This window comes from Xiphophorus maculatus, chromosome 10 (assembly GCF_002775205.1).
Source record: "Xiphophorus maculatus strain JP 163 A chromosome 10, X_maculatus-5.0-male, whole genome shotgun sequence".
NCBI lineage: Eukaryota > Metazoa > Chordata > Actinopteri > Cyprinodontiformes > Poeciliidae > Xiphophorus > Xiphophorus maculatus.
The window spans coordinates 22,322,684-22,344,842 of record NC_036452.1 but is presented as its reverse complement, the minus strand read 5'-3'; the positions used below and the strand labels follow the sequence as shown (position 1 = coordinate 22,344,842).

The 22,159-nt window shown below is 42.5% G+C and overlaps 2 protein-coding genes across 4 annotated transcripts in view; one reads left to right on the top strand and one right to left on the bottom strand.

Annotated features, from left to right (window-relative positions):
- The window catches only part of LOC102226082 (histone acetyltransferase p300-like), a 31,976-nt gene extending 25,403 nt beyond the window's left edge, over positions 1–6,573 (top strand). For all 3 annotated transcript variants that reach the window (XM_023340681.1, XM_023340683.1, XM_023340680.1), the window contains exons 27-31: positions 326–491; positions 622–789; positions 920–1,081; positions 1,280–1,561; positions 1,811–6,573. In XM_023340681.1, coding sequence (XP_023196449.1) covers positions 326–491; positions 622–789; positions 920–1,081; positions 1,280–1,561; positions 1,811–4,840 — 3,808 coding nt within the window. In that variant the 3' untranslated portion in view covers positions 4,841–6,573. The remainder of the gene's footprint in view (positions 1–325; positions 492–621; positions 790–919; positions 1,082–1,279; positions 1,562–1,810) is intronic.
- Positions 6,574–8,788: 2,215 nt separating this feature from the next.
- On the bottom strand, positions 8,789–19,427 carry LOC102225821 (chromobox protein homolog 7). Its single transcript, XM_005809684.2, has 6 exons — positions 19,084–19,427; positions 17,229–17,272; positions 15,042–15,107; positions 14,155–14,221; positions 13,635–13,938; positions 8,789–12,864 (listed from the first exon to the last, which is right to left on the bottom strand). The coding sequence occupies exons 1-6, from the start codon at positions 19,150–19,152 to the stop codon at positions 12,635–12,637; spliced, it is 780 nt and encodes a 259-aa protein (XP_005809741.1). The 5' UTR covers positions 19,153–19,427; the 3' UTR covers positions 8,789–12,634.
- Positions 19,428–22,159: the final 2,732 nt, after the last annotated feature.

The following is a 22,159-nucleotide window of genomic DNA, read 5'->3' as shown; positions in this document are numbered from 1 at the left end:
AAAAAGTTCTAAATTTCAGTTTCATTGATTGTTTAGGTTTGTGAGTTTATTGGTATAAAACACACAGATAAACACCAAGTCATTAAAAAACAAACAGCCTTGACTTTTTAAACTCTCTTTTTGCCTCTAATCACTTCACTTCAGTTCAGTTCAGATTTTCTAAATCAGCATCAATAGATTTTGATTCAGTCAGAATCTTTTTTTTTTCCCTTCCAATATCAAAAACGTTCTTAAATCTAAAGTTTTAAGTGTGTCACAGCGTGGAATCTTGACGTGAGTAAGGAGCCACTGGTTTTGACCCATGTTGGGTTTCTGTTTTGCCCAGTTACACCACCGGTCACATCTGGGCTTGCCCGCCTAGCGAGGGCGACGACTACATCTTCCACTGCCATCCTCTGGATCAGAAGATCCCAAAGCCCAAGCGACTGCAGGAGTGGTACAAGAAGATGCTCGACAAAGCCGTAGCAGAGCGCATAGTACACGACTACAAGGTACACACCAATAAAACCTGTTTTAGTTTCTATTTTTCTTTTCCTCTAAGTTTTACCGGACAATGTTTAGCATGTCAGATTAAAATCAATTTTGCAGAACATTAACTTTGCTTTGTTTCTTGTGTCAAAGGATATTTTCAAGCAGGCGACGGAGGATCGTTTAACCAGTGCCAAGGAACTGCCTTATTTTGAGGGCGACTTTTGGCCCAACGTGTTGGAGGAGAGTATCAAGGAGCTGGAGCAGGAGGAGGAGGAGAGGAAGAAGGAGGAGAGCAGTACCTCTAATGAGAGCATTGATGTAAGGCTGAGTCACTTCTCTCTGCTCTTTGATTCAGATTGTGTTTCTGGGAAGAGGAGTCATGAACTGGTTCCAGAACGCGTCGATGAAACAATCACGGTTTTCTCCTTTTTCTTTCTTCTTTGTGCAGGATGCAAAAGGCGACAGCAAAAACGCAAAGAAGAAGAACAACAAAAAGACGAGTAAGAACAAAAGCAGCTTGAGTCGCTCAAATAAGAAGAAACCAGGGATGCCCAACGTTTCCAACGATCTGTCACAGAAACTTTACGCCACGATGGAGAAACACAAAGAGGTATGGAGGCAAACGCAGCGCGGCCCATCGTACCTGTTGATCACTGTTAAATATTAGACCAGTCTGGCGTTTGTGGTCCAATTCTCAATGAGAAAATCAGAAAAAAAAATATTATTGGCGCTTTAAGTGAACTCCTTTGTTAGTCTTGCTTTTTTAAAGACTACTAATCATCCATCCCTCATCTCTTCCTGCTGCCAGGTGTTCTTTGTGATCCGACTGATCGCGGGTCCCATGGCGAACGCCTTGCCCCCCATCGTGGACCCGGATCCCCTGATGGCATGTGACCTGATGGACGGTCGGGATGCGTTTCTGACACTGGCCCGGGACAAACACCTTGAATTCAGCTCATTGAGGAGGGCCAAGTGGAGCTCCATGTGCATGCTGGTGGAGTTGCACAACCAAAGCCAGGACCGCTTTGTTTACACGTGCAACGAGTGCAAGCACCATGTGGAGACCCGCTTCCACTGCACCGTCTGTGAGGTGAGTGTCAGGGTGGAGGGTCGGACCTGTTGAAGTTGGAAGGTATACTGGACAAGTGTGGACATAGATTTCTGTTTCCAGACTTTATCTCTTACCCCATAGTTTAAATGTCACCTATTCTTTACATTTTATATCCGAGTCTGGGAACGCATTAAATATCTCCATAAAAAAATGTCGATAAATTCTAACTTTCCCATTCTACAACACCATTCTACATCTTAATTGTTCTGTCTGTGGCGTTTGCTACAGGATTACGACCTGTGCATCACCTGCTACAACACTAAGGGCCACGAGCACAAGATGGAGAAGCTAGGCTTGGGCTTGGACGATGAGAGCAGCAACCAGGCCGCTGCCACCACCCAGAGCCCGGGAGACTCGCGCCGCCTCAGCATCCAGCGTTGCATCCAGTCCCTGGTCCACGCCTGCCAGTGTCGCAACGCCAACTGCTCCCTGCCGTCCTGCCAGAAGATGAAACGGGTCGTCCAACACACGAAAGGCTGCAAGAGGAAAACCAACGGCGGCTGCCCCATCTGCAAGCAGCTCATTGCATTGTGCTGCTACCACGCCAAGCACTGTCAGGAGAACAAGTGTCCAGTGCCATTCTGCCTGAACATCAAGCACAAGCTGCGGCAGCAGCAGCTACAGCACCGGCTGCAGCAAGCCCAGATGCTGAGGAGGAGAATGGCCAGCATGCAGAGGGTCGGCCAGGCCCCTCCGGGCGGCCCACCTGGGGGGAGTGGGCTGCCGTCTCCCAGTGGCAACAACGGAGCAACCGGTCCGGCCACCCCGACATCAGTTGGTACGCAACCTCCGACCCCACAGACCCCCACCCCGGGCAGCATGCCCCCGCTTCCTCAGCCACCAGGAGTTCAGATGGGCGGGATGGTCACTCCGGGTCAGCAGCCAGGCGGTGCGATGACTCCTCAGCATCACCACCAACAGTTCCAGGCAGAAGGGATGATGATGTCTCCTCAGCAGCAGATGGTGAATCAGCAGCAGCAGGGGCCCAACGTGCAGCAGCTGCAGCACCCTGGAGGTTTACCTCCGTACAACCCCAGACCACCAGGGCCGGTGTCTCTCCATCAGTCGCTAGGGAAACCTGGGTTGGGTCCAGCCACCCCACCCTTGCAACAGCAGCAGCCCAACCAGGGGCAGGGGTCCATGTCTGTACAGAGCCAGCCGCAGGGGCCTCCACTAGCCGCAGTAGAGACAGCCCTAAAGATCCAACGACTAGCAGAGACCCAGAGTCGGATGGCTCAGGCCCAGGCGCAGATTCGTGGCTTGGGGCAGGGCGGCATGATCCCACAACACCCCCACCACCAGAACAGCCCGGCACAGATGGTAATGCCCCACATTGGGGCCCAGGGCATGGCCCCCCAGACTCAGGGAGTGGTTGGCAGGACTATGTTGGAATCGCAGCAACACGGGATGGTAGCTGGCACACAATCCCAGCTGACCTCTCAAATTCAACAACCACTTCAGCCAACAAACCAGCAGTGGGGGGGCCCCAGAGGGCCGACCATGAACCCACAAACAAGGACAGCTATGATGGGGTCTATGCCCCCCCAGCAGCAGGCTGCCATCACTCAGCAGCAGCAGCCACCAATGAATACGCAGCAGACCCAAGCAGGAAACCGAGGTTTGATGCAGGTGTTGGGTGTGTCAGAAGGGGCAGCAGGGGCCCCTGGGCTGATGCAAGGAGGGGGAACGGGTAACTTGCCCCAGGGAGCAGTGCAGGAGCTTCTGCGTACCCTCCGCTCCCCAACCTCACCCCAGCAGCAGCAACAAGTCCTCAACATCCTGCGCTCCAACCCAACTCTGATGGCTGCCTTCATTCGCCAGAGAACGGCTCGGTACCAGGGTTCTCAGGGAGGCCCTGGGGGGCCGCCAGCAGGGGCTCCTGGAGGTGTAAGGTTCCCAGGCTCTGCTGGAGGCTTGCCCAATGTAGGGGGACCTGGAGCCAACCCGCTTGGCAACTTGGATGGGCAACAACAGGTTAACGTTAACCAGATGGGGATGAATATCGCTCAGGGTGGAGCCGGGGGAGGCAACATGCCCACCATGGCTCAGTTGCAGCAGTTGCAGCAACAACAGCAACAGCAGCAGCAGCGTCCCATGTTGCAACAGCAGATGGCTGCTCTGCAACAGCAGCAACAGGGAGCAATGCAAGCTGGACAACAAGGCAACCTGGCAAATATGAATCCTCAGTTCAGAGAGTTGATAATGAGGAGACAGCTACAACAGCAGCAGCTACAGCAACAGCAGCAGCTACAGCAACAGCAGCAGCTACAGCAACAGCAGCAGCAACAACAGCTGCAGCAACAGCAGCTGCAGCAGCAGCAGCTACAGCAGCAACAGCAGCAGCAAATGGCGAACCATGGGCCGTTCCAGCAACAGCAGCAAGTGCAGCAGAGCTTCATGCAACCTGGACAAGGACAGGCAGGGATGCCTCCGTCCTCTCAGCCACAGCCTGCAGGGGGGGCTGTGGGGGTCCAGCAGCAGCAACAAGGACCACAGGGGGGACAGCAAGGGTACCCCATGTCACAAGTAGCTGCTGCACTGCAGCAGAGGCTGCATCAGGTGCAGATGCAGCAGAACTCCATGGGTGGTCACCAAGGACCTGACCTGAGTGGGGGGGGCTCTGGCCCCCCCCTGCAGCCCGGACAGGGTACCTCAGGGCCGGGGCAGCAGCAGGGTGGAGTCGGAGTGCCACAGCTGTCCCAAGGCATGGTTCACCAGAACTTCCAGCAGAGGCTGCTGCAGCCATCACACCTGGGGGCCGGCTCGCCTGCCCAGCACAGCAGCCCCATGAGCCCCCAGATGGCCCAGTCCCCCCACATCCCGGGCCAAGGTGGCCTCGGCCCGGCAGGCTCACTGGGCAGCCAGGTCCGCTCCCCTCAGCCTTCCCCCCGGCCGCAGTCACAGCCGCCACACTCCAGCCCGTCCCCGCGCATGCAGCCCTCCTCCCAGCCGCAGCCCTCGCCTCACCGCATCTCCCCGCAGACCCAGAGCGGGTCACCGCACCCGGGCCACCTCGCCCAGCACCATCCCAGCATGGCTCCGCCCCAACCGCCACAGGTCCAACAGCCAGCGTTGTCCCAGCAGCCACCAGGGGGCTCCGTGGATCCCAGTCAGTTCAGTGACCAGAACTCCATCATGTCCCAGCTGAGCGGGATGGCAGGGATTCACGGAGGGCAAGGCACGCAGCCGGACATGCTGGGGGGAAACAATAACAACGGCAGCAGCAACAGCCAGGAGCTCAACCACAATCTCATGTAGCCTCGCCTCCACTTTTTGCTCTGACTTGTTGCCCCAGACGACAAACTGCCATACAGCGAGCCGGGGCTTTTAGAAGTTTTTATTTTTTATTTAAACATTTTTGTGATGTATAAATATGAACTAAAGCTTCCTTCCTATGGGAGATGCGACTTTAATCTTAGAAATCAATAAATGAATAAATTAAAAACAATGGTAAGTTATTGCTGTTAATATATATATATATATCTATATATTTTTGCCAACTGTGTACAAAAAGGCAGAAGGGTAGAGTTTCTGGTGGAGATATTTCTTCCTTAAATATGACAATATTTTCGGGGACTGAGTATTTTGCCTTTTTAAGAAGATTTTTAAGATTTCAAATGTGGTTATAAAAAAGTTAAAGTGAGTGATGTACCTTTTTTATAAATATACATATATATATATATATATATATTGTTTTCCCCTGAAGCACCCTGTCATGATTGTATTTTCCAGTCTGATTATTTTGTATTTTCGTTCCGTCGATGAATCGTGAAAGGAACACGAACATATCTTCCGTTACAGCGGTCTTCTTCAGAACGGTGAACACAGCTTTGTACGTGACTGCAGCAAATTCCAGATATTTATTTACTTTGAGCAGGTGGGAGGAAATCTGTGTGTGTGCGCGCGAGTTTCATTTTGTAGGTATGTGTGTGTGAGAGAGAATCAGGGGTTTCTATTACAGGTTTTTGTTAAACATTTCCCGTGTTTTGGCAGATTTTGGCCACATGTACCTGACGGATTGCACCCCCTTCTCAGCCTTTTGTGAATATGCATCCCTCCAGTCCCTTTTACCGATCCCCTACAAAATGTGGAGGAATAAAAAGGCATATTGCCGTTTTTCTTTTGTTCTTTTTTTTTCTTTTCCTCAATAAGGTTGTAAATATTTTCCAGCGCTGTTTTTCTGTGACATATGAAAGATTGAGCAAGTTCCGCCTTCGCCCTCTACCTTAACGGTTTTCCTTTCAATTATTTTGCCTCTTTTGTTTCCCATTTGCAGCAGCAAGGTTTGATTTGTTAGTACTGTAAAAATAGGAAATTGTGGACTTTGATACATTTTCTTGTTTTTCTTTGTAAAGAAATGTCTAAAAACAAGTGTACATATTTAAAAACAAATCTGTGCAAACGACATGTTTTTGCCCCTTTTCTTCCCCCCCTTCTTCATGGAATATGTGCTGTCTGGAACAAAAAGACAAATGATCCTAAGCTACTGTACAGTATTAATCTTTTTCTTTTTTCTAAAGTGTACAGTATGGGTTGTTGTAGGTCACAAGCACCAATGCGCCTTTTTTTTTAGTGTATTTTTTGACAAGGTTTTGGAGAGGTAGGGGCTATCGCACCCACGTTATTATAGACAAAAAAAAACAAAAAAAAAAACACACACACAAAAAACAAAAACTTCCGCGGTAAACCTGCACAAAACGGAGCCAAAACAAGGGATCGATCTGAAAGACCGAACATTTGGTTGTTTAGCTTTTTACAGAGAGGACTGAAGACACAATATTCACACGCTTACTATTTGTTTTTCTCTGAAAGTCGGGCTTGTTGGGTATGGGGGAAGGAACACATCAAAACCAGGTTGCAATATATCTCGAGACTTATTTTATAGATAAGAAGAAAAAAAAAAACATGGATGAACTGTCTTTTATATATAGATATATTATTTAATTTAATTTTTTTGGAAATAAAACTTGAAGCTACAGGAATTATTAGATAAAAAAAAGGTTTTGTTTTCTATTAAAGGTGTTATGGTGATGAAAAAGACACTGCAGACAGTTATTGGATTTGCCCTGGAGAGGCTGTGGAGTTCATTCTACCATCCTTTTGATGAGATGTTTTATGTACATGAATAAAGTTGTATACATATTGAATCACTGTACAAACAAATGGCAACTGAACAAATTTTTGTCAATTTCTTTTCCTAAAAAGAGACTGGAAATAAGATATTTAAATTTGTTTAGTATTTAAATGGAATCGCTGACCACTTTTTTTTTTTCTCCTTTTCTTCCTCTTAACAATTTTGGTGCTTGCTGAGAGAAAGCAAAAATAACTGTTGCTCAATTTTTTTTAAGTTATTTTGGTGGTCTGATTGTTTTTTTGCCAATAAATTAATTGTACAATAAAGTATGTTTGTACTATTGGAAAAAAAATTGCTTTCTTCTTTGCCACATCTATCAAATCGGTTTGTCAGGTAGATAAGTAATTTATGTAGAAATCCATAAATACGATGTAAAGTGCAAATATAGAAAAACATGATCTAGAATAGTTTCCTGTTTCCTTTACGGTCTGACCATTTTGTTTCTTAAATGTTTCTTTAAAAAGCTGAAGCAGTTTTGATTTAAGTGAAAAGTACAGAAATTGACATTTTTCAAGTTAATGCATCAACTGTGTGAAAGTTAGGAAACTTTTAAGGGACGTTTCAACCTCAGACTCTTAGTTTGGAGCTCCTCACTACGGTGGCCGACAGGTGCAAATGCGCAGCAAAAGAGAAAACATGCAAACAAAAAAGAAGACACCCCCGAATGAAATGCAGCAAACAAAAAGAGAGACGCAAACACCCCCGAATAAAATGCAGCAAACAAAAAGTGTTGAAAACGGAAGTGCTCCAGACCACTAGGGGGAGTCAAAGAAAATAGTATTCATTTCTATGGGACCAGATGCAAGATTCAGAGAAAGAAATTTGAAAGAAAGTAAAGGTATCTCTTTGAATCTTGCATCTGGAAAGTGTGATTATTGTGAGAAGTCTGAAACAATAGAGCATGTTATTTTAGAGTGTTGTAAGTATGAAGAAGAGAGAAGATGCATGCTGAGAGAGTGTGTAGGTATTAAAGAAAGGTTTAATTTAATAGAATTTTTGAGGAGAGATTTCGGGAGTAGACATATTCAAATAATTATTCGGTATCTTAAAAAAACAAAGCTATTTCATAGGATATGAGTAGAGCAAGTTGGGTGTGAATGTGTAAAGAATATCAAAGAGGGGTATATAAAGTTATAAGCAAGTTGGATAATATAAGCAGGTGTGTATGTGTGGGGGTATGTTTAATCAGGAGTTAATGGAGGGAAAAGGTAGAAAGTGAAAGTTTATAGACCATCTCGAACCACACTCCATACTGGTAAGTGGCGGTAATGCTACTGTAAGTTTGTTGCCAACCGCCAATAAATACCAAGAAGAAGAAGAATCTTGCATCTGGTCCCATAGAAATGAATACTATTTTCTTTGACTCCCCCTAGTGGTCTGGAGCACTTCCGTTTTCAACACTTTTTATTTGCTGCATTTCATTCGGGGGTGTTTGCGTCTCTCTTTTTATTTGCTGCATTTCATTCGGGGGTGTTTGCGTCTCTCTTTTTGTTTGCTGCATTTCATTCGGGGGTGTCTTCTTTTTTGTTTGCATGTTTTCTCTTTTGCTGCGCATTTGCACCTGTCGGCCACCGTACTACGGTCACCGTACCTCACTGTGGAAGTGAAGATGACACCAAAGAGCTGTTCAATTCAACAGAGTATTTGTGGCGGAAAAAAGTACATTTTTGCCAAAAAAAAAAAAACACAAGGAAATTTTGAGATTAATCTCAGAAATGTTCTAGAAAAAAAAGTAGGAAATTTCTAAGCTTGACGAGTAGAAATATTTTGTATTTGTACCTGAAATTTCCAAAACAATTTCTTGTTGCTTTTCTTTTTGAGAAACACAAAGATCATTTTTGCTGCTTACTGATAAGTAAATAACTTCCCAATAAATTCATAAATGAACTCTGATAAGTTATTTATTTATCAGTGGGTCTCATGACTGCATGTACCTATAACTCCTCGCTGGTTAAAACGTACTCGAAAGTGCATCAAAGAACATGCAGTGGATTTTTCCATTTTGGTATTTCAGTTCACGTATAGCTGCTCACTCGCTCCACCTCGATAAAAGATGGCCGCCAAAGTCATAGTAAACATGTGCATCATTTATTTTCATGTTACCCAACAAGCAGTCGAAACACGACAGCACTTGATAGACTGGAGCAGGTAATGTGCGGATTCACATCGCGGTACAGTGCTTAGCTTCTGCGCTCGGTGGTGGACATGCGGCGCAAGCGACAACAGGAGGCAACATGACGCCCTGTAGGGGGCGCTTGTTCTATCACATCAGTACAGCTACTCTGTAAATGGAATCTTGGTTATAACAAACTGAAGAAAACAATCATGTGCAGTTATATGCAGGACCCATACATAATCAATATACATTCAGGTCACAGTAGAAAAATGACTAGAAAAATGTGTTTCTTCTTACGGTCCAACCAGGCGGTCTCCAGGCAACAGTTTCTATCTTACATCAGTGGAGAGGAGAAAAATAAATAAATAGTCATGTGGAGAGATATTATTCTTAAAAGCGCCACGGTTACATCGAAACAAACAGTGCAGCAGTAGGCACTTTCATTTTCACTGATGAAAAGTCCATCATCATCATCATCATCAGGACATGGCCTCAGATCTTGTTCACAGAGTCTGGCTAAAGCTACTGGGTCGTTAAATGTGCAGCGCCTCACAACCCTGGAACTCTATAACACTTTGTCACATTACACTCATAGATTGTTCTGGAACAAATCTTGTGAAGCTGAGTTCATGCAGAGATTTCCACATATGCATGATTCTGTGAACTCAAAGTGCCTTCTGAATTTATTTATAGGTAGCAAAGTAAGTGGGGCTGATTTCAAATGCACACAGTTCCGTAGGACTGAAGCGATTAATCGGTAACAATTGTCAACTAATTTATTAATTGATTAATTGTTAACTAGAGCATACAGACTCGAGCAGAGGCCAATTGCTGAAAGAACAACATATTCAGAGCAGTAATTAAGCTAAAAAAATATATACATTTTACATTTAAGATAGAAAATGTTTCTGTCTATAAATATGTTCTACACAGAACTCCTCCAGTAGCGTAGTCTTAGCTTTGTCTGATCCAAGTGTTTTGAAATCAAATCCATTGAGCACATTTTAAGCAATCATTTAATCCAAAAACTTGTCAACAGATCAGCTTTACACTGTATTGATATTAAGGGAAGCAGAAATGGCTGAGCTTTTCACATGTTAATGTTAGAAATATTGTTCTGCTGCAGATGCATCCAAATGATGTAAAAGAATGCATTTTAAGCAATCAAACTTTTAACTTCTCATTTAGAAATGGAACTGAATTATTTGTTTATTTGCATCTTTCAATGCATTTTTGATATTGTAGAAAAAAATCCTTAAATGGTTAATGTAGCGATGGTTTAGTCAGACTAATCGATCAATCATCAGAATAATCAATAACTAAAGTGATAGTTATTCGCAGCCCCACCATTCTGTGTCGGTCTGGCACATAAACCCCTCAGTAGAACACGGTGGAGATCGTGGTTGTGACATGACAAAACGTGAAAAACCTCAAGGGATGCGAATACTTTTGCACGTTTTTTTATTTATTTTTGTTTGTAGAATAAAGGTCAGAATTGTTTCTGTTTGTGTTTTTTTTTTTTAATCTAAACCTGCAAACAGCAGATAAAATCAAATAAATCAGCCTGGTAACATTACACAATCGTTGTAACGTTGAGATTCTGAAACTCTTGAAACTGTAATGAAACTTCTGGTCAAGCTCTGATGGACACACACCAGTCTGACTGTGTTAACACACCACCATAATACATTCTGCCATGTGGTTTCAGAGTTTGGTCCGTTTGTGGCTTCTGCTTTATGGTTTCATGACGCAGAGCTGGGTGGTGGAGAGAAACTATGCTGTGCGTCTTTGCACTAGAGGAGAGAGGAGAGAGGCATGCGGGTGGATCCAATCATCTCTCAGTAGACTTTGAAACGCTACAAACCCAGACTAGGTAGTTTGGAGTATGTACAACATGTCTGGGTCCAGGATAACGCCTGGTTACATTAGGGTGGAAGAGAGGAACCGGTGGCTGTGTTGACATGTGCAGAGGACTCCTCTACTTCACCCAGATCCCTTCTAGTTAGTCACCAGAGCTCCAATTCATTCTGATATGTTAGAAAGTGCATTTCCTCGTCTTATATATAATATAGCTGCATTTTATGCTAATATTTTGCTATAAATTACACAATTTCAAGTGAGAAAATATTCTTTCAAAATAAGGTTGATTGGATATTAAATGTTCAATTAATCAAGTATGTTGAAAAGAAATGTAAAGAAATACAAATATGGCACCTAGCTAGCTGTTAAAACGTTAGCTAGGTGCTGGCTGATGAGTTTTCCTCCTCATCAGCTCCACTTTAGCATCAGATAGCTAATGGGTCCTTGAGGTTGTTGTGGTGTTAAATTTGACACACTTTACTGTAAGAGTGAGTCAGAATCTGAAACCATGGTGTGGGAAAGAAAAACTAACACAAGTCTGTAGTTGGGTTACATTTAGACCCTGCAGGTCCTCAGTTCACTGGAGATACAAAAACATTGTTTTAAAATTCCCTCTTCTGACTACATATTTCTGTCAAAAGCTGATTCTTCCTCCACGTTCTAGGTAACTTGGTTAACTCAACCAGCATGACGGTAACAGTTTTATCTGCATTGCTTAGTGGATGTGGGAGAACGCTCCCTACGATGGACTGGCGTCCTGTCCAGGGTGTTGACAGCTGGAGATAGGCATCAGCACCCCTCCTGACCCCGACGGGATAAAGAAAAGGATGGATGGATAGGTGGATGGATGGATGGATGGATTGAGAATCCTCCATGACAGAAAGAAAATGTCACAAGCTAAATGAAGCAACCCTTTTGGAAACCAATGTTTTCTGGATTGAGCAAAAACAATAAAACTATTTCATCTGGTCAAGAAGTCTGTATGTTTTCATCAGTAAAGAGGTTTTATTGCTGGAAATAACTGTCTACCAGCCTAAACAGAAAAGTGTTATTTAAAATGTTTTTTTTTTAATGTATGTTATGATTCACTGGAATGAAGAAAACCTTTAAGCCAATCACCAGCTGCTCTCAGCTGTCTGCGCTTATGTCATTTCCTTCCTGTCAGCTACAAGTACTTGATGGGTTTGAACTCCGATGTATTCCACTTAAAGTGACCAGATCAACCATACATTGCAAAAATATTCATACATTTTGAAGATTTCCAGCTTTTGGTCATGTTTAAACCGTAACTCTTGTGCTTTGTTGCCATTTTACAGGAGAGACCAACACAGAGTGGAGCATAATTGAGAAGGGAAAAGTAAATCACGGTTTCAACACTCTTACTTGTCAAAATCTGAAAAGTGTTTTCTACCAGAACCGATATCACATATTATGACGTGATGTTACGTTTCATAATAAATGAACTGACAAAATGAGAGCGAGGACCCAGCATTTCTATACGTTTAGTGCTTTTCTGCTACACACTGACAGCTACAGTATATTTACAGAGTTTTCCTCTGAACATTTCTAAAAACCTGCCAAATGTTGCGCGAAGCAGCTGAGACTTTAACAGCCCCCCACAAGCTGCTCTATCCAGCCCCAAAAAAGGAAACTCGTCTAATCTGGCAACACTGTTAGAGCTGTTGTAGGGAATTCAAAATGGATGCCACACTTAAATTTAGACTTTTAATTGTAAAAAATGTTGACAACCAGACCTCATTCTCTTTTGATTTTCTATATCTACCCTGTGTGTTGGTCTGTCTCATTAAATCCACATATTACACAGCGACGTCTACGGTTGTGACATGACGAAAAGTGGACAAGTGCAAGGGGTGTGAATACTTTTGTAAGGCACTGCTGACTCTGTGCGTATAAACCGAGCAGCTCCAGTAGCGTGTCAGAGTCAGTGCCTCCAGCAGCTCTGAGGGGCCCCATCACCCACCTGCTCCCACACCTCCAGGCCCCAGTCCCGGAAGAATCCTCTGGCCGCTCTGGACTCCCTGAAGGTCACTGTGAGGGCATTGAGGGTGACGTCTGTGACCGTCACCTCTCCTGGGGCCACCATGGGTCGCCACAGTTTGTCTGAGCCGCCGGACCCCACTGCTGTGCTCCAGTTATCTGGGCCCCTGTGTCCTAAAGGAAAGGTGAAGGGTCAATGAAGAGGAACGAAACTCGTTTCTTTGTATCATTTGTAGTTAACATGTAGCATATGATAACAGTGAAAGCTACGCAACGTGAGGAAATCTCATAAATGAAGGTTTTTATTTGAATGCGAATAGAAAAACGTGCCTTGAAAGCAGCAGTATGTAATTTTTATGAAATAATCTTTTTTACATACTTGTCGAAACTGTCACTGTGTCGTGACAGAAAATCTGTGGGAAAAAATGGAGCTCCTCTGCCTTTTCCCAGCGCTAACTAGAAATAACCAATCAGAGTCAGGAGGCGGGATTTAGCGCTGTCAATCTAACAAAGCCTGTTAGGAATGCTATGGCTAGACAGCATGACGGTGGATAAACTGTTTTGCTGAAATGATGAGATGTTTCTCCACCAGTAGCACATTTAGCAGCAAGGTTGATTGACAGCATTAAGCCCCTCCTCCTGGCTGTGATTGGTTGTTTTTGGTTGGGAGCGGTGAATTTCTTCAGACAGCAATAACAGCTTTGTGAGGAGGAGATCGTTCTTTTCACAGATTATCTGCCTCATATTACTCTGCCAAAATATGCTGACAGTTTTAACATATATATTTTTATAAAAGTTACATCTTGCAGCTTTAATGGGCCTCTGGAGGATTGGTTCTATAATCAGCTCAGGATGACGGAAGGCGTTGGCCGTATGCCCAGAAAACAAGCCAAACTGGGACAAGACTGGTTGGATTAAACTCTCTGACCAAGTGACACACATACCGTTAAAAACACCTTCTCCCATCTCAGCCTCCTCTTCCTCTCTGTGTTCACTATCCTCTGCACTGTTCTCCTCCTCTTCCTCCTCTTCCTCCTCCTCCCAGGCCTCTTGTGAGGGACCCTGGAGGTTTAAGCTAAGTCGTCTGCTCTGCTTGCTCTTTCGATGCGTTCGAGAAGGAACGCAGGCGCCATCCTCATCCTCCTCGTCGTCAGGAACCAGGGAGCGCGTCAGAGAGAGACGCAGGCGAGGAGGAGGCTTGGCAGGAATCTTGTGAGCGCTGCGGAGATCCATGGTGTAAACGGTGTTCTGAAATGATAAAATGAGCTAGAAAAGGTTTGGCAGCATCATAATGTGGCGAGGTTTTTCTACAAAAGCAACAGGGAAGCTGCAAAGCTGATGGAAACTTATAGAAAGGAACAGGAGTGTCCAAAGTTTGGGGGTCATGTGGACTGATTTCATGTGGAAAAAAAGGAAACGCCTTGAAAGGTTTTTGGAGATTTCTAGATGTGTTGATCACATTACCTGCAGCAGGAGTCGTTTTGACTTGGATCCTTTCCTCCTGTGGCCAATGACTCTGTCTTTCTCTTCTCTGGGAAAGTGAACAAAAAAAGGAATGGGTTAGCTGAATTTCGATTCTCTGGATGTGGTTTTGCTGTGTCGTCCCTCGTGTTGTAAATGAATGTCAGCAAAGCTACGCGCTGGCATGCCTGCATCCTAAGTGCACTAAGGAGCGTTAACATAGATCCTTCCCCCCAGAAGCTGTTAGCCTCCAGAACCATCGCTGCTCCCAACAAAATCAAGAAGTGTTTACACCCCTGCTGTTCATTTGAGCAATTTTACCCATTTCAAGCCACGTTTCTGCTGTATTCACACAGGTTTTTTTCTGTTTTCATAAATTGTAAATAGTCTGTTTAATGTCCATTATGTACATTTTTTAAATAGATCCTTATCAGTTGCACATTGATTGGATCAAAGTATTCTATTTCTGATAACTACACAGGAGGTTTAATTTATAATCTTGTCCTTAATGTACAGTGTGTTATTTATTTTTTACACTTTTGCATTTCAAAACATTAAAAGAAACCAAAACACACAAAAAACAGACAGGAACAGATAGCTATAAATGAATAGTTGCACCACAAGACGCTTCAGTCTAGGTAATTCACACCGTTACGTTGCGGACATACATACAACCTCATGTCTATAGTGTAATATTCGGAAATTTGTTGGGGGGTTTTTTGTTGTTGGGTTTTTTTTTTTAAATACTTTTTCTTTTGGTGTGAACCTACATCTGAATTTCCCACTGTGAAGAGCTCAGTGAGAAATGATAAATGCTAAAAACCTGACAACACCAGAGCAATGTCAGACTGGCTCATGTTGTTTGTGTTCCGTTTGAAGGAGGGTCTTACTTGTCCTCGAACGCCTGCACCAGGCGCCGGTCCAGGATGTGCTCCTCAGGTTCCCAGGTGCTGTACCTGTGAGCCATTGTAAGAGAAGAGATATTCATTTTTCCATAAACTCCATTTCTCTTTGTCTTTTTCATCTAATTGGCAAATGAAGCGACTCCAACTTCATCAAAGCACATCCCATTAAAACAAAGACTGAAAAAAACAAACTAAGCTAATCTCAGCTCCATCTTCTTGAGCCAAAGGAGAAGTTTTTTTTTTGGATTTTTTTCTCCAAAGAGTTTTCGCGGCGCTAGTGGCTCGTATTTTCTCTACAGTAGGCAGACAGGAAGGAGGGTGAGGAAGACATGCGGTAAAGGTCGTCGGGACCAGGAGTCGAACCCGCGACATCCGTGTCGAGGACTAAGGCCTCCAAGCGTGGGGCGTGTTAACCCCCTGTGCCACCACAGCACACCCCTAAAGGAGAAGTTTTGATTGAAAGACAACTTAGTCAAAAAATGAAAAGGAGTTTGCTTCTTTAAACTATTTTAAAAGTCATGGAATTTATTTTCATTTTTCATACTGTACAAAGAAAACAAACCCTGAAATCCAAACATGTTAAATCTTAAAACCGAACAGAATATGTCTGAATTTGATGTGAGCTGCGCCGCCGTTTGAGAGAGTAGCTCATCTAAAGTATTGTTTTGGAAATCCTTCACAGAAGCCTCTGAATGCATGCATAATTGATTGGAGCGAACTTCCATATCAGCTTAATGTTTGATCAGGCTGAGCTTCCGACCGCAAATGAAATAAACAGGGGATAATAGAACATCTGGTGAGTTAGAACAGCAATAAATTCAACTGGAAATATCAATTTATGCCATATCTTTAAATCGGTGAGGATGTTATTATTTTTATTCAGCATCTCTGGAGCATCTCCCATTTTCACCGTATTAAAATTTAACAAGCTGATATTAAATTTTTTCTAGAGAAAAAAACCCCCTACTCTTTAGTATCATTGCAAAACTCTTGGAACCACAGGAACATTTTCATAATTTGACAATTTTGAGGGGGGGGGAGGAGGGAGAAATTTATGAAATGGCTTTCAAACTCCAAACTCCAACTTCAATTCAAGTCTGAATAAAGCTGTTGTGTTGCAGAACAATGAATCGCAGGATAAATTAAATTGAGCCAGATCACTTTCATTCTGATGATTAATATTTTTTGAAGGTCAATTTTGTTAATGGAGACATCATGATCCATTTTATTTATGGTTTCTGTTGTGTTTTATTTATTGTTCTTGGTCTTCCAGTTCCAGTGTTATTTTTTTAAAAAGTAAATTAGAGTTTATTGGTCTTTGAGAAGGGGGGAGTATGCATTATTATGCCATTATTGATATATTACTTGAAAATGGTATCAAAGCAACATTGTTATTGTCAGTTGCTATAACTTCTGGGAACAAACTCAGCGTTTACACCTTGTTGTTATTTGCAATGGTCTTTTAAATCTTCTGTAAAACGTCTGTTGCTGCTTTCTATGCACATCTTACACATTTTTTCAAAATTACCCTCCTCAGTTGCAATTTTTAACCTCCTGAGACCCTGCATCCTCATATGAGGACATTACATTTTTGTAAACACAGATGTAAATAATAACATTGATTGAATGGTCTTATCGTCACACAGATAGACCCAATGTCCTCATCTGAGGACATTGGGTTTTGAGATAACCACTTATTGTAGAAAGCTAAATTTTAATTTTTAGGCTAATTGGGTCCTGACAAGGAGAAAATGTATATGCAAAAACAGACCCATTGTCCTCATATGAGGGCATTGGTTTTGACATAGTTCAAGAGCACATAGAAAGCTAAAATTTAATTTCAACTAAAGTTAGGTCATACTAATCCCAAATAGTAAGGAGACATAAAAAATGCACATCACACAAAAGCCCGGGTCTCAGGAGGTTAAAATCATTTTGCCATTTTTTGTAATTTTACAGTATTATTTTTCTTATTTTGTAAAGTGTACACTTTAGTATTTTTCCACCTGTCTCATTTAACCTTAACATGCTGCCCACTGTGGAACTAGATAGGATATTTTTATTCTATCCTATGTAGTTGTGGTACTTTATTGCACATGTGCACATGATTAGATTTTTTTAGATAAAGCTGAGGCTCTCTTTAGATGAAATATTCCATGTCTACATACTCACTTTGGAGGCCATCCTTTCCACTTCAGCAGGTACTCCACATTACCCTGTGGAGAAAAGGTTCCAGACCAGCATCAAAGGAGCAGGAAATAACACAGCTTTTAAAGCTGCCTTGTTTTTATGATAATTCTTTGGTAGCTCTGCATCATTGCTTTGCAGTTCATGAAACATGTTAAAGACCGAGTGAAAGGTGCCAGCAAGCTTAGTGAAATACAGCCGGTTTACTTCTGATCAGAATATTCCACCCAACTTTCACTTTTAAGATTCTTCCTGTGGCAACGTGAAATGTCTTATTTTTGATCTTCTGTTGGATCCACATTGAGATGACGCTCTTTCGTCACATGACGCGTAACGTAATAATATTAATATACCAACCGAAGCACTCAGAGTCCGTCATCTCTTGGTGAAGTCATCCTGCTGTGACCTCTCGGCTCTTAAAAGTATTCTCAGTGGATGAAGTCACCACTTTCCCAAACTTCATCTGGATCCCATGAGGATATGAAGGTGCATTATAATCATTATAATTTGGTCTCATAAATCCATCTCAATATTTAACTTTAACCTAAGTAGAAAATTGAGTATATAAAAAAAACATGTTTATATTGTAAACTTGTGTAATATCACATGATATTGAGCACATCGGTAAATAAGTTTAACGTAGCTCTTACTCATCAAGATGCCATCTGAAACTCTGTTGTGTTTGCTGTTTGGTTACTGTATGAAACCACCAAGAACATCAGCGGTTCTATATTTAAACAACAGAGTGTGAATGATGTCTGTAAATCGAAACACAGACCATTGGCTCTTGTGAACTCCTAAAATTTACAACCAGCTAAATATATTTATGCAAAAACATACACCAATTGACTGCTAATAAATCTTAATAAAATATTTTTGCTCATTATTTTTTCCAGATTTGCCTTAAACTGGCTAGACTTGCTAAAATGACCATTCAATTACAGTCACAATTTCAGCTCTTTAAATGTGATGTTTGAAGTGTCTGGCATTTCTTACAAAAACTCCCCAAAACATGAATTAGAATTCATAAAATAAGTAGTAGAGGTTTTGGTGGATAAGCGACAACACGGATTTTATTGCAATATTACTTTAATGTGGTGCCAGCAACTCCCTCTTAACCTTGATGTGGCCAGAAATGCCCAAAGACTCACATTGAATCTGCATTGTTTTGATCTCAGGCATTACCAGTGAAGCCAGAGAAATCTCTGCGCATTTAGGATCTCTTTATACAGACTTTAAACTGCTGTAATTGTTCGGCAGATCATTTTTTACAGCTTTAAAACTGTAACTTTTTAATAGGGTGGAGTAAAATTTTGTTTAAAGTCCAGTGTTAGTCATAACAAGCAGATAAATTTTAAAAAAAAAAATTGTGCTCAATTTAAATCTGTGCTCACATTTAAGCTTACCTCTACATCCAGTACAATGCTCAGAAATAAAGCAGAAATCAGAGTCTCTCAGGTTCCTCTTTTGTGCTCCAGAGTCCTTAAGTTCTAGGTACGCACCTGTTAATGTCAACAACATGGCACGAGACCCACTCAGCAGGCAGACAGGCCCATAATAACAGTTTGCCTGAATGTTTCCTCGTAGGGCTTAATGAGTCAAACAGCTTACGCCAGAAGATGCTGCGCAGTTACAACTGTTAGATTCAGGGGACACCTGACCCCCTTAAAAAGCCTCTTAATTAGCCGACCAGGTTAAAAGACAACTGTGCTACTAATATCTCAGGCATTAAGTGGCATCCTCCCTCCCAAAATAAACACATGACACCGCAACGCACGCTGACATTACCCCGCTGCTAAACACGTCATTAATAATTTACGTCCCACTTTTGAACCCTTACCTTTCGGAGTCTTTTCTTCAGAATTGATTCCACGGCAAACACTTGCTCTCCAATGGCAGAGAGCTCCATCTCTCGCGCGCACCAATCCTCCGTGGGGATTTAACTGTCAAACTAACGTCCGTCTTTCTCCCTCACAAACTAAGCTAACGGTAACTGCTATTGAGGGCGCGTGCCTCGGCTCGCTCTTCTCTGTCGCCGCTTCGGTTTGCTGCCACTTTCAGAGGCCGGTGTATCTGGAGCGACTTCCCCAGGACTCAGTGACTTTACAAAATCTGCGACACATCTGCACACCGCTTCGCGCGCGCTCGTGCCTTGAAAGCGCGTTCCCCGAGAAGGATGAGTCGGCGCGCGCCACCGGCTGCCTCATCATCCTCGTTATTTACTGGATACCAAACGGCCGTAGTACTCTCATCCTTTGGCTCCCTTAAAGCAGCAGAGCATCAATATGCTAACATTTATCAATGGGTACTTGTAAAAGTATTCACACCCATTGAGAATTTTTCACGCCATTGAACAACCACAAACTCAATTTTTTAAAAAAGAAGAAAAAAGCAGTGGATCCATACAGCTCTGCAATTTTCTGTTCCTTTAAAAGCACCACAAATCCTAATAGGTGAAATAAATGTACAGATTTTCCCTTTATTACCATTTTAAACACAACAACACATGAAATGTCAAATATGAGGATTTTATTTATTTTTTTCTTATGAAAAAATAAAGTACACTGATAACCAGGATTCCTCCAGGGGGAAGGACTTAATGGATTGTCATGGCAATAAAGCAAAGGCATATGAATGCAAATGTGCAACACAGGTCGCTGTGTCCGTGTTCAGTTAATAAAAATATCTTGACAGTTCAACGCAGTTTCTCATGGATACAATGTGACATCACAGGTTTACAGACAGGCCTCGAACATGAGGATGTTGCTTCAAATTTGAAATAAAACATGCACAACTTATATATTTGGATTGCTTATTTTTAAAAAAAGAAAAAAAGAAGTGTAACAAATTCCTTGGCAACAAAAAGTGAAAACTCATCATGGGAGTAGTTGCTCCGCAAAAATGGAAGGGCATCTCCCAAATATAACAAACTGCTCCTTTGGATTTTTTGATATGGCGCCAAACTCCAAAATCTACATACTTTTTATGTAAACGAGTTAAGGCCAATTCAATCACTAACATTTATAATACGAAGAGTTTAACTATTGGAGACGTGAACTTTTAATCGCCTCACAAACTACCAAAAAATCTTTCTTTCTTTAGACACGACACCAGATCGCCAACAACTTTCACTTTTCATCCAACCTTCGAATACCTGCAAAAACTTTTTTTTTTGCTCTCCAGGGGCCTCATGCATAAAAGAGTGCGCAGTTTTCACACTAAAACTTGGACGGAAAAATTTAGAAAAGTGCGGCGCACAAAAATATCGGATGCATAAAGCCGTGCGCACGCACGTGGCCGCGCACCTTTCCTTTATAAATCCTAATTTGCGGGAAACGGAGCGCAGCTGCTGGTCCGCCCTGTCGCCGCCCATAAATACATATGTAAATTAGTATAAACACCCGGAAGTCTGCCACCACGTGAAGCAATAACCATGGCAACGTTCTTGTTCGAAGCGTTATAAGTATTTATAATAATAATATATTTTATTTAAAAGGTTCTTTGAGGACACATAATATCATCTCACAAAAATAAAAATGCATTTTAAAGAAAAAAAAAAATCCAAATTAAAAAAATAGAAAGATCCTGCAAATGCCTGTTTGAACAGTAACGCGGTCAGCCGGGATTTAAAGACAGCGTGTCAGAGAGTCATTGAGTGGGAATGTGGACGTTTATTCTAAATAGTAGATGCTTTATGTACATAAGGCGCATTCACAAAGCGGGCGACTTGACTGAAGGAAAACTGCAGCTGGACCGGTACCGGTACCGCCCGGCTCTTTTGCTCAGAGCTCCAGGATGATCAGTCTGAGTAATCTAAACGCTCATAAACCATCATCAACATTTCCCAGCAGATCAATATGATCTTTGATCAATCGCTCCCTCTGAATCCTTCCATTGACGATGTTCTCCATCAGAGCCAAAGCTCCACAATTACGCGGCTCACCTTTACGCAGCTACTTATATACGTGTGTTTGCATACACACCTTGATCAAACCTGTTGATTATTTTTAATCAGCAGATTTGACTTAATCTGCTGATCCAACCCTGTTTTCTTCTTTTAGTGAGAATGAAATGACCCCACAGATGCATTTCATGCGATTCGGCGCACGGACCAATGCGTTACATCTTTATGAGACAAAAACGGAGAAAAAGCACTATTTATATTCGAGCGAGGTTTTCACAAACTTTTATTTTCTTTATTTTGTGTGCCTGTTAGCTTATTGTTTGAGGATAAATGCGGTTCAGTTCCATCGTTTACGTTTAAACAATAAAATATTAAAATCATCAAAAACAGCTTCGTGGTCTAGATAACACCGAATGTCGTCAGATTTCAGTGGATTTAGGTGAGTTTTGACGCTTTGTAGTTTGATATTGTCCACAGAAAAAGTTTGCGTGGCTCCCGCACATTTTCACGCCAGCGAAAAAAGTGTGCGTATATTTACGCAAACACGCCGACTTGTGCGTCAAATATGGCGCCGCAAAGTTTTTGTGCGCACGCACGTTTTATGCATGATTCACCAGGTCCTTTCAGGTTTACAAGCAAATAACTTTCTTCGCTCAACTACTCTTTAAGAACAACTTCCTTTGACCGAGATTCCTCAGATTAGAGTCAATAACTTGCTGGGACAGTCAGTGATTTCCTTTTAAAGCTGTGTTTGGCAAAAGAAACAAACTACAGGAAGATGAGGAAAAGCCCTTTATCTGCTGAGTTCCTGTGCTACAGAGGGCTGCTGTGACTGGGACCCTTTGGAAAAGTCACTGAGGCAAAAACCTAAAAACAAAACTCTGGCAACAACTAATCAGGACAAAGGGATACATTTCAGTGGTAAGGAGCTAAGCGTCTAAACTTTAGTGTAAAGTCGTGATTTTTACCGTTGATCCTTCCGTCAGTAGGGGTAAATAAATTCACTCAGTAA